Below are 18260 nucleotides of genomic sequence, written 5' to 3' on the forward strand. Positions count from 1 at the left end.
TGCCAAAGACACCTAGAGAATGAGACTCTATAGCGGGACACTCACTGCCAAAGACACCAGGAGAATGAGACTCTATAGCGGGACACTCACTGCCAAAGACACCTAGAGAATGAGACTCTATAGAGGGACACTCACTGCCAAAGACACCAGGAGAATGAGACTCTATAGCGGGACACTCACTGCCAAAGACACCAGGAGAATGAGACTCTATAGCGGGACACTCACTGCCAAAGACACCAAGAGAATGAGACTCTATAGCGGGACACTCACTGCCAAAGACACCAGGAGAATGAGACTCTATAGCGGGACACTCACTGCCACAGACACCAGGAGAATGAGACTCTATAGAGGGACACTCACTGCCAGAGACACCAGGAGAATGAGACTCTATAGAGGGACACTCACTGCCAAAGACACCAGGAGAATGAGACTCTATAGCGGGACACTCACTGCCAAAGACACCTAGAGAATGAGACTCTATAGCGGGACACTCACTGCCAAAGACACCAGGAGAATGAGACTCTATAGCGGGACACTCACTGCCAAAGACACCAAGAGAATGAGACTCTATAGAGGGACACTCACTGCCAAAGACACCTAGAGAATGAGACTCTATAGCGGGACACTCACTGCCACAGACACCAGGAGAATGAGACTCTATAGCGGGACACTCACTGCCAAAGACACCAGGAGAATGAGACTCTATAGCGGGACACTCACTGCCAAAGACACCAAGAGAATGAGACTCTATAGCGGGACACTCACTGCCAAAGACACCAGGAGAATGAGACTCTATAGCGGGACACTCACTGCCAAAGACACCAGGAGAATGAGACTCTATAGCGGGACACTCACTGCCAAAGACACCAAGAGCTGAATGAGACTCTATAGCGGGACACTCACTGCCAAAGACACCAGGAGAATGAGAATCTATAGCGGGACACTCACTGCCAAAGACACCAGGAGAATGAGACTCTATAGCGGGACACTCACTGCCAAAGACACCAGGAGAATGAGACTCTATAGCGGGACACTCACTGCCAAAGACACCAGGAGAATGAGACTCTATAGAGGGACACTCACTGCCAAAGACACCAGGAGAATGAGACTCTATAGCGGGACACTCACTGCCAAAGACACCAGGAGAATGAGACTCTATAGAGGGACACTCACTGCCAGAGACACCAGGAGAATGAGACTCTATAGCGGGACACTCACTGCCAAAGACACCAGGAGAATGAGACTCTATAGAGGGACACTCACTGTCAGAGACACCAGGAGAATGAGACTCTATAGCGGGACACTCACTGCCAAAGACACCAGGAGAATGAGACTCTATAGCGGGACACTCACTGCCAAAGACACCAGGAGAATGAGACTCTATAGCGGGACACTCACTGCCAAAGACACCAAGAGAATGAGACTCTATAGCGGGACACTCACTGCCAAAGACACCAGGAGAATGAGACTCTATAGAGGGACACTCACTGCCAAAGACACCAGGAGAATGAGACTCTATAGCGGGACACTCACTGCCAAAGACACCAGGAGCTGAATGAGACTCTATAGAGGGACACTCACTGCCAAAGACACCAGGAGAATGAGACTCTATAGCGGGACACTCATATAGACGAATAATGCACTTTTTGTCCATTCTGAAAAATACATGTAACAGGGTATCTGCACTGCAGGCGTATTTAATATTCTAAGCTTGTAGATCTGTTCAAGCTGTTACTTTGGGCTTGTAGATCTGTTCAAGCTGTTACTTTGGGCTTGTTTATCTGTACAGACAGATCAAACCGATACAGATGAATCTAAAATCAACTAAAAACGGCCGATACCGATGTGTTTGCCGATTCATCTCCCATCACTATTAAAAACACACTGTAAAACAAACCAAAACGACGACACCCACCGTTGCCTCTCTGCTTCTTGGGCGTCCTGGAGACCCTCATGCTGCTGCTCCTGCTGGTGTAGGAGGAGACGACGCCGCTCTCGCTCATGGAGTCGTGCGCGGAGGACGAGGTGGTGCCGGTGGTGGTGTCGCTGCTGTCTCGCAGCATGCTCTCGTAGCCACTGCTGCCTCCGCTGTGGTAGAAGAGCGCCGTGCGGCCCATGGCGGGAGGCAGCTCCCCGCTCAGGACGCTGCTGTTGTCACTGCCGTGGCCGCTGCTGTACCTGGTTTTAGTCACATTTATTTAAGTCATTCATCTGAAATGCTTTAAGCGTACTAAATATCGTAAATATACAGTAAATCTCATACAATTTTAGTGGACTCAATCTACGGTTGGTTTAGTCGACTGAAATGTATTTTGGCAGGTTTTTAACTACGTTTTAACTACGGTACTAATGCGCTGTTGTGACGAAACAAGAGTTCAGAGTTCAGAAGGCAAAGCTCTCTGTCTACCGAGCAATGTTCGCTCCTACTCTCACCTATGGTCATGTAGTGTTCCTACTCTCACCTATGGTCATGAAGTGTTCCTACTCTCACCTATGGTCATGTAGTGTTCCTACTCTCACCTATGGTCATGAAGTGTTCCTACTCTCACCTATGGTCATGAATGTTCCTACTCTCACCTATGGTCATGAAGTGTTCCTACTCTCACCTATGGTCATGAAGTGTTCCTACTCTCACCTATGGTCATGAAGTGTTCCTACTCTCACCTATGGTCATGAAGTGTTCCTACTCTCACCTATGGTCATGAAGTGTTCCTACTCTCACCTATGGTCATGAAGTGTTCCTACTCTCACCTATGGTCATGAAGTGTTCCTACTCTCACCTATGGTCATGAAGTGTTCCTACTCTCACCTATGGTCATGAAGTGTTCCTACTCTCACCTATGGTCATGAAGTGTTCCTACTCTCACCTATGGTCATGAAGTGTTCCTACTCTCACCTATGGTCATGAAGTGTTCCTACTCTCACCTATGGTCATGAAGTGTTCCTACTCTCACCTATGGTCATGAAGTGTTCCTACTCTCACCTATGGTCATGAAGTGTTCCTACTCTCACCTATGGTCATGAAGTGTTCCTACTCTCACCTATGGTCATGAAGTGTTCCTACTCTCACCTATGGTCATGAAGTGTTCCTACTCTCACCTATGGTCATGAAGTGTTCCTACTCTCACCTATGGTCATGAAGTGTTCCTACTCTCACCTATGGTCATGAAGTGTTCCTACTCTCACCTATGGTCATGTAGTGTTCCTACTCTCACCTATGGTCATGAAGTGTTCCTACTCTCACCTATGGTCATGAAGTGTTCCTACTCTCACCTATGGTCATGAAGTGTTCCTACTCTCACCTATGGTCATGAAGTGTTCCTACTCTCACCTATGGTCATGAAGTGTTCCTACTCTCACCTATGGTCATGAAGTGTTCCTACTCTCACCTATGGTCATGAAGTGTTCCTACTCTCACCTATGGTCATGAAGTGTTCCTACTCTCACCTATGGTCATGAAGTGTTCCTACTCTCACCTATGGTCATGAAGTGTTCCTACTCTCACCTATGGTCATGAAGTGTTCCTACTCTCACCTATGGTCATGAAGTGTTCCTACTCTCACCTATGGTCATGAAGTGTTCCTACTCTCACCTATGGTCATGAAGTGTTCCTACTCTCACCTATGGTCATGAAGTGTTCCTACTCTCACCTATGGTCATGAAGTGTTCCTATTCTCATCTATGGTCATGAAGTGTTCCTACTCTCACCTATGGTCATGAAGTGTTCCTACTCTCACCTATGGTCATGAAGTGTTCCTACTCTCACCTATGGTCATGAAGTGTGGGTCACGACCGAATAAGGTCGACTAAATTAGCGAATACAAGTGGCTTCTTCCAGCTTAGGTGGTTCGGGCATCTGGTTAGGATGCCTCTCGGGCGCCTCCCTAGGGAGGTCCTCGAGGCACGTCCCACTGGGAGGAGACCCCCGGGGCAGACCAAGGCGCAGATGGAGGAAACACATCGACTCACTGGCCTTGGAACGTCTCAGGATCCCCCAGGAGGAAGTCACTAATGTTGCCCTGGAGAGGGAAGTCTGGAGCTCTCTGGTGGAGCTGTTGCCCCTGTGACCCGACTACGGATAAGCGGTTGAAGATGGATGGATGGAACATACCTGAAAATAGCCGACCTACAAGCTCGTAGATTAGCAATTTTCAGCATGCAACCTAGCATAAAATGACTCATCTGTTAGTTCTACTGGATCTCTTTTCCATTAGCCGCTATCTAACATTTTACTCAAGCTTTTATTTGGTGGCGAAATTGTCATCGTAGCTTGGTTTTTATTTAGTTTTAATTTTGTTTTCGTCAGCGTTAGTCGACAAACATTTTTATTGACAAAATCAATACTACCAGGTAGGGGTGTAACGATAATAGTAACTGCATCGGAAAATATATTTGAATTTCAAGAATCTAAGTATATCAAAATGAAAACATGCAACATTGACTTTGTATCGTATCGTTTTGCAATGCAATTAATCAGTATCGGATCGTTTTGCTATGCAGGTAATCGATTGTATCAATAGTACATTTTTGTGTTTTTATTAATTTTTAGAAGAAAAAAGAAAAAAAGGGGTTTAATTACTTAGTTTAAAATTAAAATAATGTCAATGTATTTTAAATAGTTACTGTATCGATTTCAAATCATTGAATCGTATCGTATCGTCATAATGAACCAACATCGTCCATGTATCGTATCATCAACCATGTATCGTATCATCAACCATGTATCGTATCATCAACCATGTATCGTATCGTCAACCATGTATCGTATCATCAACCATGTATCGTATCATCAACCATGTATCGTATCGTCAACCATGTATCGTATCGTCAACCATGTATCGTATCGTCAACCATGTATCGTATCGTCAACCATGTATCGTATCGTCAACCATGTATCGTATCATCAACCATGTATCGTATCGTCAACCATGTATCGTATCGTCAACCATGTATCGTATCGTCAACCATGTATCGTATCGTCAACCATGTATCGTATCGTCAACCATGTATCGTATCATCAACCATGTATCGTATCGTCAACCATGTATCGTATCGTCAACCATGTATCGTGATACGTATCGTATCGCTGTTAAAATGTATCGATTCGTTACACCCGTTACTAATATAACCCTAACCTAGCCTGGATCCAGCCCAAAGACCCCGCCCACTCTCTGAGTGGACTGCGTCTCTTGGTCTGGTGTTGCTCTGTGAACCTATAATTTCTTCGGTACAAAAATGTATTATCCAATGAGAATCGGTGGTGGGGGTGGGTCTAACGAACAACCAATCAGCGCCGAGTCCCGTTTTCAGCGTCATCACGCAGCGCAACACACAGAGGAAGGAGGGAAAAACAACACCAATGGCTACTGGTTGAGGGAAATTCTAATCCCCTCCCCCTTGAAATCGCTCAGACAGGAGACAATGTCAGACTGAAGCTTCAAGAAAGCTACAGTCTGATAATCAGGCTAACCCTAACCCTAACCCTTCGTTACATTCGTTACTACATACCAGTGTTGATTTCGTCGACTAAAACTAAGACGAAAAATGTTTGTCGACTACCTTTTTTCACTGACGGAAACTAAATGGAAACTAAATGAAAACTAAATGAAAACTAAGCTATGATGACTAAAACTAAGACTGAATATAGGCCTACTGACAATTTCGTCAACAAATAAAAACTAGACTAAAACGTTAGGAAGGGACTAGTGGACAAGAGATCCAGTCATCCAGTCATTTTACAATTGGTTGCATGCTGAAAATAGCCGATCTACAAGCTCACAACGCGTCGCAGCGCGGCGCGTTGTGAGCTTGTAGATCGGCTATTTTCAGCACGCGTAAAATCAGCCATTACGACGGCATCAAGGCCCGCCAAAATACATTTTAGTCGACTAAATCAACTGTAGATTTAGTGGAACCACCAGGTGGTGCTGCTGTACCTCTGGGGTCTCCGCGGCGCCGTGATCTTACTGTACGGCGAGGGGAGTGGCAAGAAGGCGGGTGTCGGGGGCGTTCCTCCGGCGACATCACTTCCCGCCGCGATCCCCGAACCGCCGTGAGCGCCGGCGGCGAACTGCTTCCTCTGGCTGGCGGTGGCGGTGGCGGTGGTGGTGGTGGCGGCTAGCTCGCTGACGCGACTGTTAGCCGCCCTGCTGATGGCGTGCTTGGTCCCCATGATGGTCCCCCTGCCCGATTTAGCCGCCGTCACGGCGGCGGCGGGGGAGGAGCGGGCCGGGGACTTCCCCCCGCTCGGAGGCGGCAGGCTGGCGTTGCGCACAGCCGCGGCTGTCGTCGTCGTCGTTGTTGTGTTCTCCGGGGATTTAGAGGAGGCGAGGGTTTTGGAACCGCCGCTGGCGGACAACGTGCGAGACTTCGATCCGCTGCTGGCAACGCCCTGACCCTTGATCTGAGTCAGTTTGCTTGTTGTTGTTGTTGTTGTTGTTGTTGTTGTTAAGAACACAGCAGCGGAAGAAGGAGAAGAACAACTTGAGGGGGAGGAAGGAGGAAGCGTGGTCGCGGAGGCGGAGGCGGGCACCCCGAGCCTCGGTGTGGACCGGTTGGGCTTGCCGCCGTGTCCTGCCAGGCCGGCGCTGGTGCTGTTCTCCCTGGACAGGCCGGGCGGTGGCGGCGGCTTGGACCCGACGACCGAGGCCGCCTGGCCGCACCGCTCCAGGGACGTCGCGCTGCCGTAGAACCGAGAGGAGGAATCGCCTTTGGCGCCGGCGCCGCCCCGCGTCTTCAGACTGGACGAAGACGCCGCCCTGGCAGATCCGTGGTCAGCCTTCAGACTGGACGTCTTGTGACCGAAGGAATCCGCCCTGATCCTCGCTGTGAACTCCTCATCCTCCTCCGAGGCGGAGGTTTTGGGACACTTCAGGGCGCTCTGAGACAGCGCGATCCTCGTCTTGTTGTGATCCAGGCTCGACTTCCTGACGGGCGGCGCGGGAGGAGGGGAAACACTGCCGGATCCCCATTTGGGAATAATAATCACCGAGCCGGGGTTCTGTCTGTCGTTGCCTTTTTTCCCCAACGACGCGAACCTCGCCGAAAAGCCGCCGTCGTCGCCGCGGCTCCACTGGGAGCCGCCGTGAGGGACCGAGGACGACACGGTTCCCAGAGTGGTGGCTCCTCGCGTGAGCTGCGGCCTCCTGACCAGAGGGTCTCCTCCTCCTCTGGACCTGCTGATCTTCTCACAGCCGTCCACCACCCTCTGACACATGGTGGGGCCGCCGGGCTGCTGCGTCTTGGGCGGCCGCGGCACACTGTTGCTGTTCCCCCCGCCGGGGGGTCTCCTGGAGGGGGCGCTGCCGCTCCGCAGCGGTCTGCCCGCCGAGGGGAACTCCGCGTCTCTGAGGTCGAAGCGAGCGCTGCTGCTTCCCTGATGCCGCGGTGGGTCGTCCTTCATCCTGCCGTCCTGTCTGCTGCCGTAGCCTAGGGGGGGGGGGGGGGGGGGGGGGGATGTGGACAAAATATAATATCACGATATGATTTTCAAGTTACTTAAACCATTTAGACCTGACGTCGAAATAAAAAAAGTCTTCTGAAAGAATATATATTCAAAGATTTGTGCGGCATTTTCACAATTTTGAAAAAATAGCAACCTACAAGCTCGTAGCGCGCCACTCGGTGCTATGAGCGCTATGAGCTTGTAGATCTGCTATTTTTCAATAGCTAAATTATAACATGATGTATGTAACACCAAAAGGGGTTCCCGCTCAAAATGGGTTAACAGTAGAACAACGAAAAAGAAGAAGAACATTTAGGGACCAGTCGAAATTTAGAAAAGGGGGCCCTGGAGGAAAATAGGGGAGGGCCATGTCTTTTTAATTTTAGTCAGAGGGAGGGTGAGATCATTTTACTTCGAGTCCAAGGGAGGGTGATCCAATTTTGATAATAAAATAGTCCGGGTTTTATATCTAATACTACAGCTTTTCTGAATTAAAGTACAACCTTGGTCAACGATACCCCTCTGTTGCTTTCACTTGGTTCTTCCCAACAGGACCGGTTTTCATTGTTCCCCGTGTCAATCACACTACAACACACTCTACAAGTACACACTTCAACCCCCACTGCTGTGTTAGGCGTTAGACTGCGAAACCATTGTCAATTTTGCGCGATTTTTGCGGTCACTTTATTTTCTCACATATTGAAAACGCTACCAGATTAAAGTTAGGAATAAATAATACTGAGGTAAATGTGATGTTAATTAATAGGTTAATAGGGGAGGGTGATTCCTTTTTGTTTAATTACCTGGGGAGGGGACTGGATTTTTATTTTCATTCACAGGGAGGGTGATGGTATTTTATATCAGGACACATCAATTTCCTCCAGGGGTACCCCTATTTAAATTTCGACCTGTCCCTTAGTCCAAAATATTTGTTGGCCAACAAAACTATCGTTCGACAGAAGTATAAATTAAAGGAGAATTACAGACTAGAAGGCTTTCTTACCTTTATTTGTAGTTGTTACGTCCCCACCAAAGAGGTCCAGGTGTTATTTTGTGCAAAAGCGCATTATTGGCTATGTCCCCTACCATAAGCCCTCAATGAATTGAATTGAATTGCATTGAATTGAATGGGGCATTGGGTTGTTGTGCTAATTCGCTTAGTTCCATCGCTCAACAATAAAACATTTTTTATATATCCTCTCTTCATAATGTAAATAGTATCCCAAGCGGCACACTTTACTACTTATTTTGATGGAAATAGGCGAATTAGCACAAAAACCCAACCTCCATTGAGGGCTTATATCAGGGGAAATAGCCAATAATGCACTTTTGCACAAAATAACACCTGGACCTCTTTGGTGGAGACGTAACAACTACAAATAACACCTGGACCTCTTTGGTGGGGAGGTAACAACTCCAAATAACACCTGGACCTCTTTGGTGGGGACGTAACAACTACAAATAACACCTGGACCTCTTTGGTGGGGACGTAACAACTCCAAATAACACCTGAACCTCTTTGGTGGGGACGTAACAACTACAAATAACACCTGGACCTCTTTGGTGGGGACGTAACAACTACAAATAACACCTGGACCTCTTTGGTGGGGACGTAACAACTACAAATAACACCTGGACCTCTTTGGTGGGGACGTAACAACTACAAATAACACCTGGACCTCTTTGGTGGGGGACGTAACAACTACAAATAACACCTGGACCTCTTTGGTGGGGGACGTAACAACTACAAACAACACCTGGACCTCTTTGGTGGGGACGTAACAACTACAAATAACACCTGGACCTCTTTGGTGGGGACGTAACAACTACAAATAACACCTGGACCTCTTTGGTGGGGACGTAACAACTACAAACAACACCTGGACCTCTTTGGTGGGGACGTAACAACTACAAATAACACCTGGACCTCTTTGGTGGGGACGTAACAACTACAAATAACACCTGGACCTCTTTGGTGGGGACGTAACAACTACAAATAACACCTGCTGGACGTCTTTGTTGGGGGACGTAACAACTACAAATAAAGGTAAGAAAGCCTTCTAGCATGGAATTCTCATTTAAAGAATAAATTAAACTGCAAATCATAGAATGTGCATTCACTGTATCACGATACACGTATGATATCTCTGAACAGTCACATCGTAGAGACATTGTATCACCTAGACGATATTTATCACCGTAACACCTCCACACCTACCGTAGCCCCAAGCGGAGGTCGAGGAGGTCGCGTTAGTCCTGGCTTTCCTGGGAAGACTGGAGTGGGCGGCCGAGGAGGAGGAGGAGTGGCGAGGGCCCACCGGGGAGGACGAGGACGAGGAGGCGCTCACGGTGTTGGCTCGGCCTCTCGGGGGCGGCGAGGCTTTATTGGCGGACTCGTCAGCGTCGGGGGAACGAGGACGCCCGGCGCTCAAGAAGAAGTGAGGCTTGCTGGGGGGAGTGACGGGGTCAGCGATGTCCAGCTCGGAGAAGAAGCCCACGCCGCTGTCGCAGAGCGAGCTCTCTGCGTCGCCGCCGCCGCCGCGCGTCAGAGACAATGTCTCCCTGCGGTGGTACGGGGCGGGAGACGGCCGCGCCGAGGAGGACACGCTGTCCGGCGGGGCGGGAGACGGCCGCGCCGAGGAGGACGCGCTGTCCGGGTGGTACGGGGCGGGAGACGGCCGCGCCGAGGAGGACACGCTGTCCGGCGCTGGCACGGCGCTCGAGAACCTCCCCTCCGAACGGGCGCCACCTTTACAATTCACAATTTAGGCATTTAGCAGACGCTCTTAATCCAGAGCGATTTACATTAAGCAATAACAGAAAGCATGGCAATACATCACATACATAAAACGTAGTTATCATGAAACGAAAGCGTAAGCTAAGAACGTAACAGTGGAATATCTATATAATGAAACTATATTGTATAAACTATACATATATAATATACTATACCATATACATATATACTATAAAGTGCTATGACTACATAAAATGCAATTCTAGTGATGTCTACGTAACATGCTATACTATTATAATAATAAACAATGCTATCTAAGTCTACTTAAAGTGCTATCTAAGGGGCTATAGGTCAAGTGCTACGGGCCGTGATGGAGTCTGAAAAGGTGGGTTTTCAGACTACGGCGGAAGATAGGGAGTGATACCTTCGCCGTGCGGCGACCTCGCGCTCGCCTCGCTCGCCCACGAGCCGACGGGCGGCTGTTCGTCGTCGCGGCGAGGGAACCGCTCCTCCTCCTCCTCCCGTGACGAGGGGGCGGCGGCAACGGCGACGTCAGGGCCGCGACGTTCGCACGACGTGTACAGGTCGTACTCGTCGTTGATGCTGCTGATGATGCTGACGGGCCGCGAGGAGGAGGAGCCTCGCGGACACGACAGCGCCTCCCAGTGGTGGTCGCTGCCGAAGCGCAGCAGGTTGCAGGGCCGGCCGTTGTCCGGCAGCAGCAGGCCGGCGGGGAGCTCCTCCACCACGGTGAACACCAGCTCGTCCTCTCCGTTCAGCTCCACCGGCCGCTGCAGCGTCACCGTGGTCCGCACGACATCCCGCTCCAGACGCAGCATCCTCCTCCTCAGCACGGCCGCGGCGCCCGTCTGAGAGATGGGACAGGACGGGACGGGACGGGGGGGGGGGGGGGGGGTGGTTAGATCAGGGCAGGCAGAGTAATCTAGTAAGAGAGTGGCGACACTAGCGTTGACTCCCATTGTAACAATGGAATGCGGAAGTGCTCATTCTATCTCAATGGGATAGTTCCAATGTTTGGAACTATAGCTTTGCGGCGAGATCAAAGCGTGTGGCTACTTTCCTTTGTTAATTTTTTTTTTTTTTTTTACAACTGAATGGCTGGTAAAATGGTCATGAAGTTTACATAGTACACATAGTACATGGATAATCTTTCCTTAACCCTGCAAGACCCCGGATATATTTCTACTTGCAAAAAAAGAGATTTCAACCTTATTACCACTTTGTACTTCTAGGACTTTGCAGATGAAATTATGTAAAATTGTCCATGTATCCCGTGGGTATCGCGATACATGGCCAAAGCATTTCCGGGGGTCCCCAGACAAAAATGTTGAGAACTCCTGGGTTAGATCACAACCCTAGGGGTCACCGACATGTGACTCGGTCTCGTCTGTGGCAAAATGTAGGAGGGGCCCGGACAGGAGACAACCCACAGAGCCTAGTCCCTCCATGTGCCAGAAGTGTACCTCCCAGCACTGGCAGAGTAGTTCTGGAGTAGTTCCAACGGATTGTGTGGCCCTGGTTTTGCCCTAGTGGGACTGATTTAGGGGTAAATACTGGGATGTAAATCGGGACTTGATCACCCCGGCTGGGTCGCCAGAATATAATTACTTTCCTCTCCTGGCGTAACGCTCCACCATAAGGAATATAATTACCTTCCTCTCCTGGCGTAATGCTCCACCATAAGGAATATAATTACCTTCCTCTCCTGGCGTAACGCTCCGTCATGAGGAATATAATTGCCTTCCTCTCCTGGCGTAACGCTCCGTCATGAGGAATATAATTACCTTCCTCTCCTGGCGTAACGCTCCGTCACGAGGAATATAATTGCCTTCCTCTCCTGGCGTAACGCTCCGTCATAAGGAATATAATGACCTTCCTCTCCTGGCGTAACACTCCGTCATGAGGAATATAATTACCTTCCTCTCCTGGCGTAACGCTCCGTCATGAGGAATATAATTACCTTCCTCTCCTGGCGTAACGCTCCGTCATAAGGAATATAATTACCTTCCTCTCCTGGCGTAACGCTCCGTCATGAGGACTATAATTACCTTCCTCTCCTGGCGTAACGCTCCGTCATAAGGAATATAATTACCTTCCTCTCCTGGCGTAATGCTCCGCCATAAGGAATATAATTACCTTCCTCTCCTGGCGTAACGCTCCGCCATAAGGAATATAATTACCTTCTTCTCCTGGCGTAACACTCCGTCATGAGGAATATAATTACCTTCCTCTCCTGGCGTAACGCTCCGCCATAAGGAATATAATTACCTTCCTCTCCTGGCGTAACGCTCCGTCATAAGGAATATAATTACCTTCCTCTCCTGGCGTAACGCTCCGCCATAAGGAATATAATTACCTTCCTCTCCTGGCGTAACGCTCCGTCATGAGGACTATAATTACCTTCCTCTCCTGGCGTAACGCTCCGTCATAAGGAATATAATTACCTTCCTCTCCTGGCGTAACGCTCCGCCATAAGGAATATAATTACCTTTCTCTCCTGGCGTAACGCTCCGTCATGAGGACTATAATTACCTTCCTCTCCTGGCGTAACGCGCCGCCATAAGGAATATAATTACCTTCCTCTCCTGGCGTAACGCTCCGTCATAAGGAATATAATTACCTTCCTCTCCTGGCGTAACGCTCCGTCATGAGGAATATAATTACCTTCCTCTCCTGGCGTAACGCTCCGTCATGAGGAATATAATTACCTTCCTCTCCTGGCGTAACGCTCCGTCATGAGGAATATAATTACCTTCCTCTCCTGGCGTAACGCTCCGTCATGAGGAATATAATTACCTTCCTCTCCTGGCGTAACGCTCCGTCATGAGGAATATAATTACCTTCCTCTCCTGGCGTAACGCTCCGCCATAAGGAATATAATTACCTTCCTCTCCTGGCGTAACGCTCCGCCATAAGGAATATAATTACCTTCCTCTCCTGGCGTAACGCTCCGCCATAAGGAATATAATTACCTTCCTCTCCTGGCGTAACGCTCCGTCATAAGGAATATAATTACCTTCCTCTCCTGGCGTAACGCTCCGCCATAATGCGCGATAGTTACAGACCTGTTATGTTCATTCAGGGCTATCTCTCCATGTGAATGTGTACTGTATCCGTGGCAAAAATAAAAACTTCGACAAAAATGTGCACCACCGACGTATGGGCGTATAACGGTTAACCGTTTCAACGTACAATACATACTATACTTTTACTCAGGCAGGAATGAGTTTGTAGATCAGAGAGTGTCACTAATTCTGCTTTTTTTTGTGTGTGGTGAAAACAGAAAGCTTTTCGGTTAACCCACTTAGACGATGATTCTAAATCCTGACAGTTTTCTGAAAAACCCTATGTTTCTACGTCAGTGGTTCTCAAAGACCCCCATCTGAAAATATGTTGTTCCAGGGAGCCCTGCACCAGAGGCAAAGATGCGTTAAAAACATTCGCTCTGAAAGAATATATATATTCAAAGATTTGCACCACATTTTCACGATTTTTTTTCAAAAATAGCAGACCTACGAGCTTGTAGATCTGCTATTTTTCAATAGCTAAAGTATAACACGATGTTTAAAACACCAAATGGGGTTCCCGGCCCAGAATGGGTTAAAGACACCATCCCAAAAAAAGGGGCAGCCCGTAGACGACTCACCTCCGCGGGGTGAGAGCTCTCCCCGACGCCAACGACGGCGGCGGCGGCACACCCCTCGCTGTCCCCCACAGGGGGCGCTCTAGCAGCAGGGGTGCGGAGGGAGGCCCGCGGTATGGAGGGAGAGTCCAAGGGTTTGGGGGCGAGGCCCGCCAGCGGCTCCTCCTGGGACGTCCCTGCAGGGCTCTGGGCTGATAAGCGCCTGCTGGCGGCGCTGGGCCTCACGGTGGCCAGACCTCCTGGATGATGGGATGGGACGAGGGGAGACGCCGCAACCTTCTCCCCGTCGGCGCGCGTCCTTTTGGACGTCGGGATGTTGATGATGACCCCCGTCCCCCCTCCCGCGGACGAGGGCGATGTGGAACGTTCCTGCAGCTCCTCGGGTTGTCTGTCGGAGGTCGTTGTTGTTGTTGTGGTGCTTTGGGTCGGGACCGTACCACCCGCGAGCTCCTCGGGTTTAGGCGGAGGAGGAGAGTCTGTGCTCTCGGTCTGTGCGCTCGCTGCTGCGGCCTGGACGTTGTTCCCCTGCTCTGCCGTGGTGGTCCCAGTGGGCCCAGCGGGACCCTCTGCCGAGGACCCAGTGGACCCCTCGGGCGCCGCGGACCCCCCGGCCGCTGCGGACCCCCCAGTGGACCCCCCGGAGGGACCCTCGCTGCCGTTGATGCAGGTCAGTCGCTCTTGGAGCTCCGCAAACGTGTTGCACTTCAAGTGGTCTCCGTCAGACCGCGGCCTGAAGCAGACAGTAGGGGAGACACAAACAGTTAAAACGAACTCAATTTGTTTAATATGTCACAGGGGAAATTGATAAACGGTCAATTTGTCTCCGTCGGGTGGAAATCTCATTATTTTTTGTCCAAAATGGTTAATACCTTTCAGGATTAAAATCCGAAAAGTTGCAAAAGCAGCAGATCTACGTAGAAGGTCACAAGCAAACGTGGCACGTGCCGCGTTTCGAGCTCGCAGATCTGCTACTTTTTATGCTTTTGTGTGACGCGGTAGTGTGATCACGTATGTGTGACGCGGTAGTGTGATCACGTATGTGCTGTCCTTGCTTACTGTAATTGGATTAAGAGGGTCTTCTAAATGCCTAAATTACGAAAACAGGTAATCAAACTAATAATTGAATCGATATAAGAACAAATAATCAATTTTAAGGCTGACTGACTGGCTGGCTGGCTGACTTAGGCCCAATTTACACTGGCAGACAAATCTAGCCTGAATCAGATCTGTGCCACATAGAGATTGAAATCACATTGGTTTAAACATCCAACATGTCCAACATGTCACATGACTCATTTAAACAAATCAGATTCCAATCTGGATGTGGCTCAGATCTGATTCAGGCTGGATTTGGCTGCCAGTGTGAATGGGGCCTCAGTGACTGACTGACTGACTGACTGACTGACTGACCGACCGACTGACCGACCTGGGGCGGCTGATCCTCAGCCTCTTGTTGAGCGAGGGGACGATGGGGACGGAGGCGGGCGGGCCCTCGTTGTCACTGAGGTCCCGGTCCGACACGGCGCCCCCCCCGGGGCCCACGTAGATGACCGTGTCGCACGACTGCTCGCTGCTGGACGAGTAGTCCCGCTCGCCAGCGGCTGCGGAGGAGGAGGAGTTCGGGGGCAACGGGGGAGGGGTGTCGGGGTCCAGGGCCACCGTGCGCGGGTGGAGCGGTCGGAGGTGAGAGGAGGAGGGTCTGCCCGACCCCCCACGACCCCCCTCCTCACAGGAGCTGTCCCCGCCCGAGGAGCTGGACGCGTACTGGAGGGAAAACAGTGGTGGGAGAAAATAAGTATAGTCACAATTTTGGAAGAGTATAAGGTACAAAAATATTGGTAACAAAATGCATAAACATAATTGCCTTGCCATTAACGAGCATCAACGAGCACCAGCTGGACTGGTGTCGTGGTGTGCGTGCGTGCGTGTGCGTGGTTGCGTGCGTGCGTGCGTGCGTGCGTGCGTGCATGCGTGCGTGCGCGGTACCTTGCTCTTGTTTTTCCTCATGCGCTGGATGCGCGAGGCCAGCTGCGCCGTGGTCAGAGTCTCCATGTAGTTGGCGGGCGAGTCGGACACGTGGGCGACCATGACGGTCCGACAGTTCACATTACCCAGAGCCTCCCGGAGCAGCATGGTCAGCTTACTGTCCCTAGTGGAGGAGACACGGTATTCCACCTCATTACAGCATGGTCAGCTTATACTGTCCCTAGTGGAGGAGACACATTAGCCATGGGGCTAACAGGACATGGTTAGCTCTATTATCCATGGGGCTAACAGGACGCTAGTTTTTTATTCCTAGGGTGGCTCAGGTTTAGGAGCGCTCGTTTTACCGCTCCGCCACATCTTTTACTACCGCGGATTTTTTAATAGTTTTTGGATTAAGGTTGGTGAGGGGTACGTTAATAGTTTTTGGATTAAGGTTGGTGAGGGATGCGTTGCTCCCCTGCTTGCGGTTATGTTTAGGTTAGAGTTAGAGATAGGGTTAGTACTAGTCATAGAGTACTAGTAGGCATAAACACTTGTGTGCGGTCCAAAACACAGACCCAGCGCTTCCTACTCCACTGACAACCAATCACAGCGCTCCAAATTCCCTCCCATCATAGGAATAAAAAACTCGCTAACAGGACATGGTTAGCTCTATTAGCTATGGGGCTAACAGGACATGGTTAGCTCTATTAGCTATGGGGCTAACAGGACATGGTTAGCTCTATTATTAGCATGGGGCTAACATGACATGTTTAGCTCCATTAGCCATGGCTAACAGTATTACCTGTAAGGGACATGTTTAGCTCCATTAGCCAGGGCTAGCAGGACGTTCCCCAGGGCGGACAGAGACAGACTGTGTCCTCCACCTGTGTCTCTGCTCCCACTGATGTCTGTCTCACAACTGCCCAGGTCCAACAGATGGAGGCGAGAACTTCCTCCCGACACTGAGAGAGAGAGAGAGAGAGAGAGAGAGAGAGAGAGAGAGATCTTGTTTTAAAGGTATATTCAGTGATTTCACTTAATTCAAATATCACTTCTTTTTTTGTTTTGTTGTGATAATCCTCCCTACTAGACCATATAAGGAGTTCCTCCCAGTTAACCCCTGGGGTAAAAAAAACGTAGTTTTCGGCTATAGGTGGCCCAGCCTTCATCCAATACGGATAGAGAGGGGCCTTCCGCCAATCCTGATCGAGCGGGGTGTGCGTGCTGTTGGCCTGTTGCGTGCGTCCCCCCCCACTGTAGTGTGTGCATGTGCACATCTTGTTACCGGGGCGGGCCGGGGAGGTTTTCCAAATGACCCAAATCACTGAATACTCCTTTAATTGATTGATTGATTTATGAAGACATTGGAGCCAGAAGGATAACACAAGTCCCCCAGTCATTGTTTTGTAGTCATCAGGCCAGAACCCTCTAAACCGGACCTTCCTTTCCCTCAAACCGGAAGAGTAATAGAGTCCCGCAGTCCCGCCCTGTTTCGGAACGACGAGGGACCCAGAAGTATTTATTTAAAGACCTGTAAGCCTCTGACAAAGACAACTCGGATCGTGACAAATCATGACAATAAACACACTATTTTGGGCCGAACAAATAATTAGAAAGAAGAAAAGAAGGGCAGGTTACAACACTTTTTTGTTGTTGTTTTTCTTCTTTGTAATTATTTGTTTAGGACAAATATATTGTGTTTGTTGTCATGATTTGTCACCATCCGAGTTTTCAAGTCAAGTTTCCAATTCAAGTTTCCAAGTCAAGTTTCCAAGTCAAGTTTCCAAGTCACGTTTCCAAGTCACGTTTCCAAGTCACGTTTCTAAGTTATCCGTAGATGTACATGTCAAACTGAGGGTCCTTTTAAACAGGTTGAGAATCACTGCTAGACCTGTAAAAATCTTCTCTAAATCTTAATCTTACTTACTTTATATATATATATGTGGATATATATGTGGATATATAGATATAGATACATTTTTCAGGAAATTAAGAAAACCTTATATTTTTTTAAAACAAAGCAATACAGCCTCATCAAATTTGGTGTTGTAACTTTATATTAGTTAGTAAAGTTAGTTGCTTTAGCAGACATTGTAAGGGTCCAATGGAGTTTTGTCCAAAGCACTTTTTACTACTTTCCATTGGTTCAATATTTTCTAAACAACACACAGACGTAAAGGGTGTTCAACAGCACTGATTTATGAAACAACAGACAGACGTAAAGGGTGTTCAACAGCACTGATTTATGAAACAACACACAGACGTAAAGGGTGTTCAACAGCACTGATTTATGAAACAACACACAGACGTAAAGGGTGTTCAACAGCACTGATTTATGAAACAACAGACAGACGTAAAGGGTGTTCAACAGCACTGATTTATGAAACAACACACAGACGTAAAGGGTGTTCAACAGCACTGATTTATGAAACAACAGACAGACGTAA

At 49.1% G+C, this 18260-nt stretch overlaps 1 protein-coding gene across 1 annotated transcript in view; it reads right to left on the reverse strand.

The window, feature by feature from the left end:
* The window catches only part of LOC306940546 (kinesin-like protein KIF26A), a gene marked incomplete at both ends in the record, with an annotated part of 128181 nt that overhangs the window by 15419 nt on the left and 94502 nt on the right, over positions 1-18260 (reverse strand). Inside the window, 8 exons of the mRNA XM_079525643.1 lie at positions 1916-2178; positions 5937-7428; positions 9663-10193; positions 10606-11050; positions 13849-14575; positions 15272-15609; positions 15832-15994; positions 16616-16775. Of these exons, the coding sequence (XP_079381769.1) occupies positions 1916-2178; positions 5937-7428; positions 9663-10193; positions 10606-11050; positions 13849-14575; positions 15272-15609; positions 15832-15994; positions 16616-16775 (4119 nt within the window). The remainder of the gene's footprint in view (positions 1-1915; positions 2179-5936; positions 7429-9662; positions 10194-10605; positions 11051-13848; positions 14576-15271; positions 15610-15831; positions 15995-16615; positions 16776-18260) is intronic.

Source organism: Electrona antarctica (genome assembly GCF_951216825.1).
Source record: "Electrona antarctica genome assembly, chromosome: 17".
NCBI lineage: Eukaryota > Metazoa > Chordata > Actinopteri > Myctophiformes > Myctophidae > Electrona > Electrona antarctica.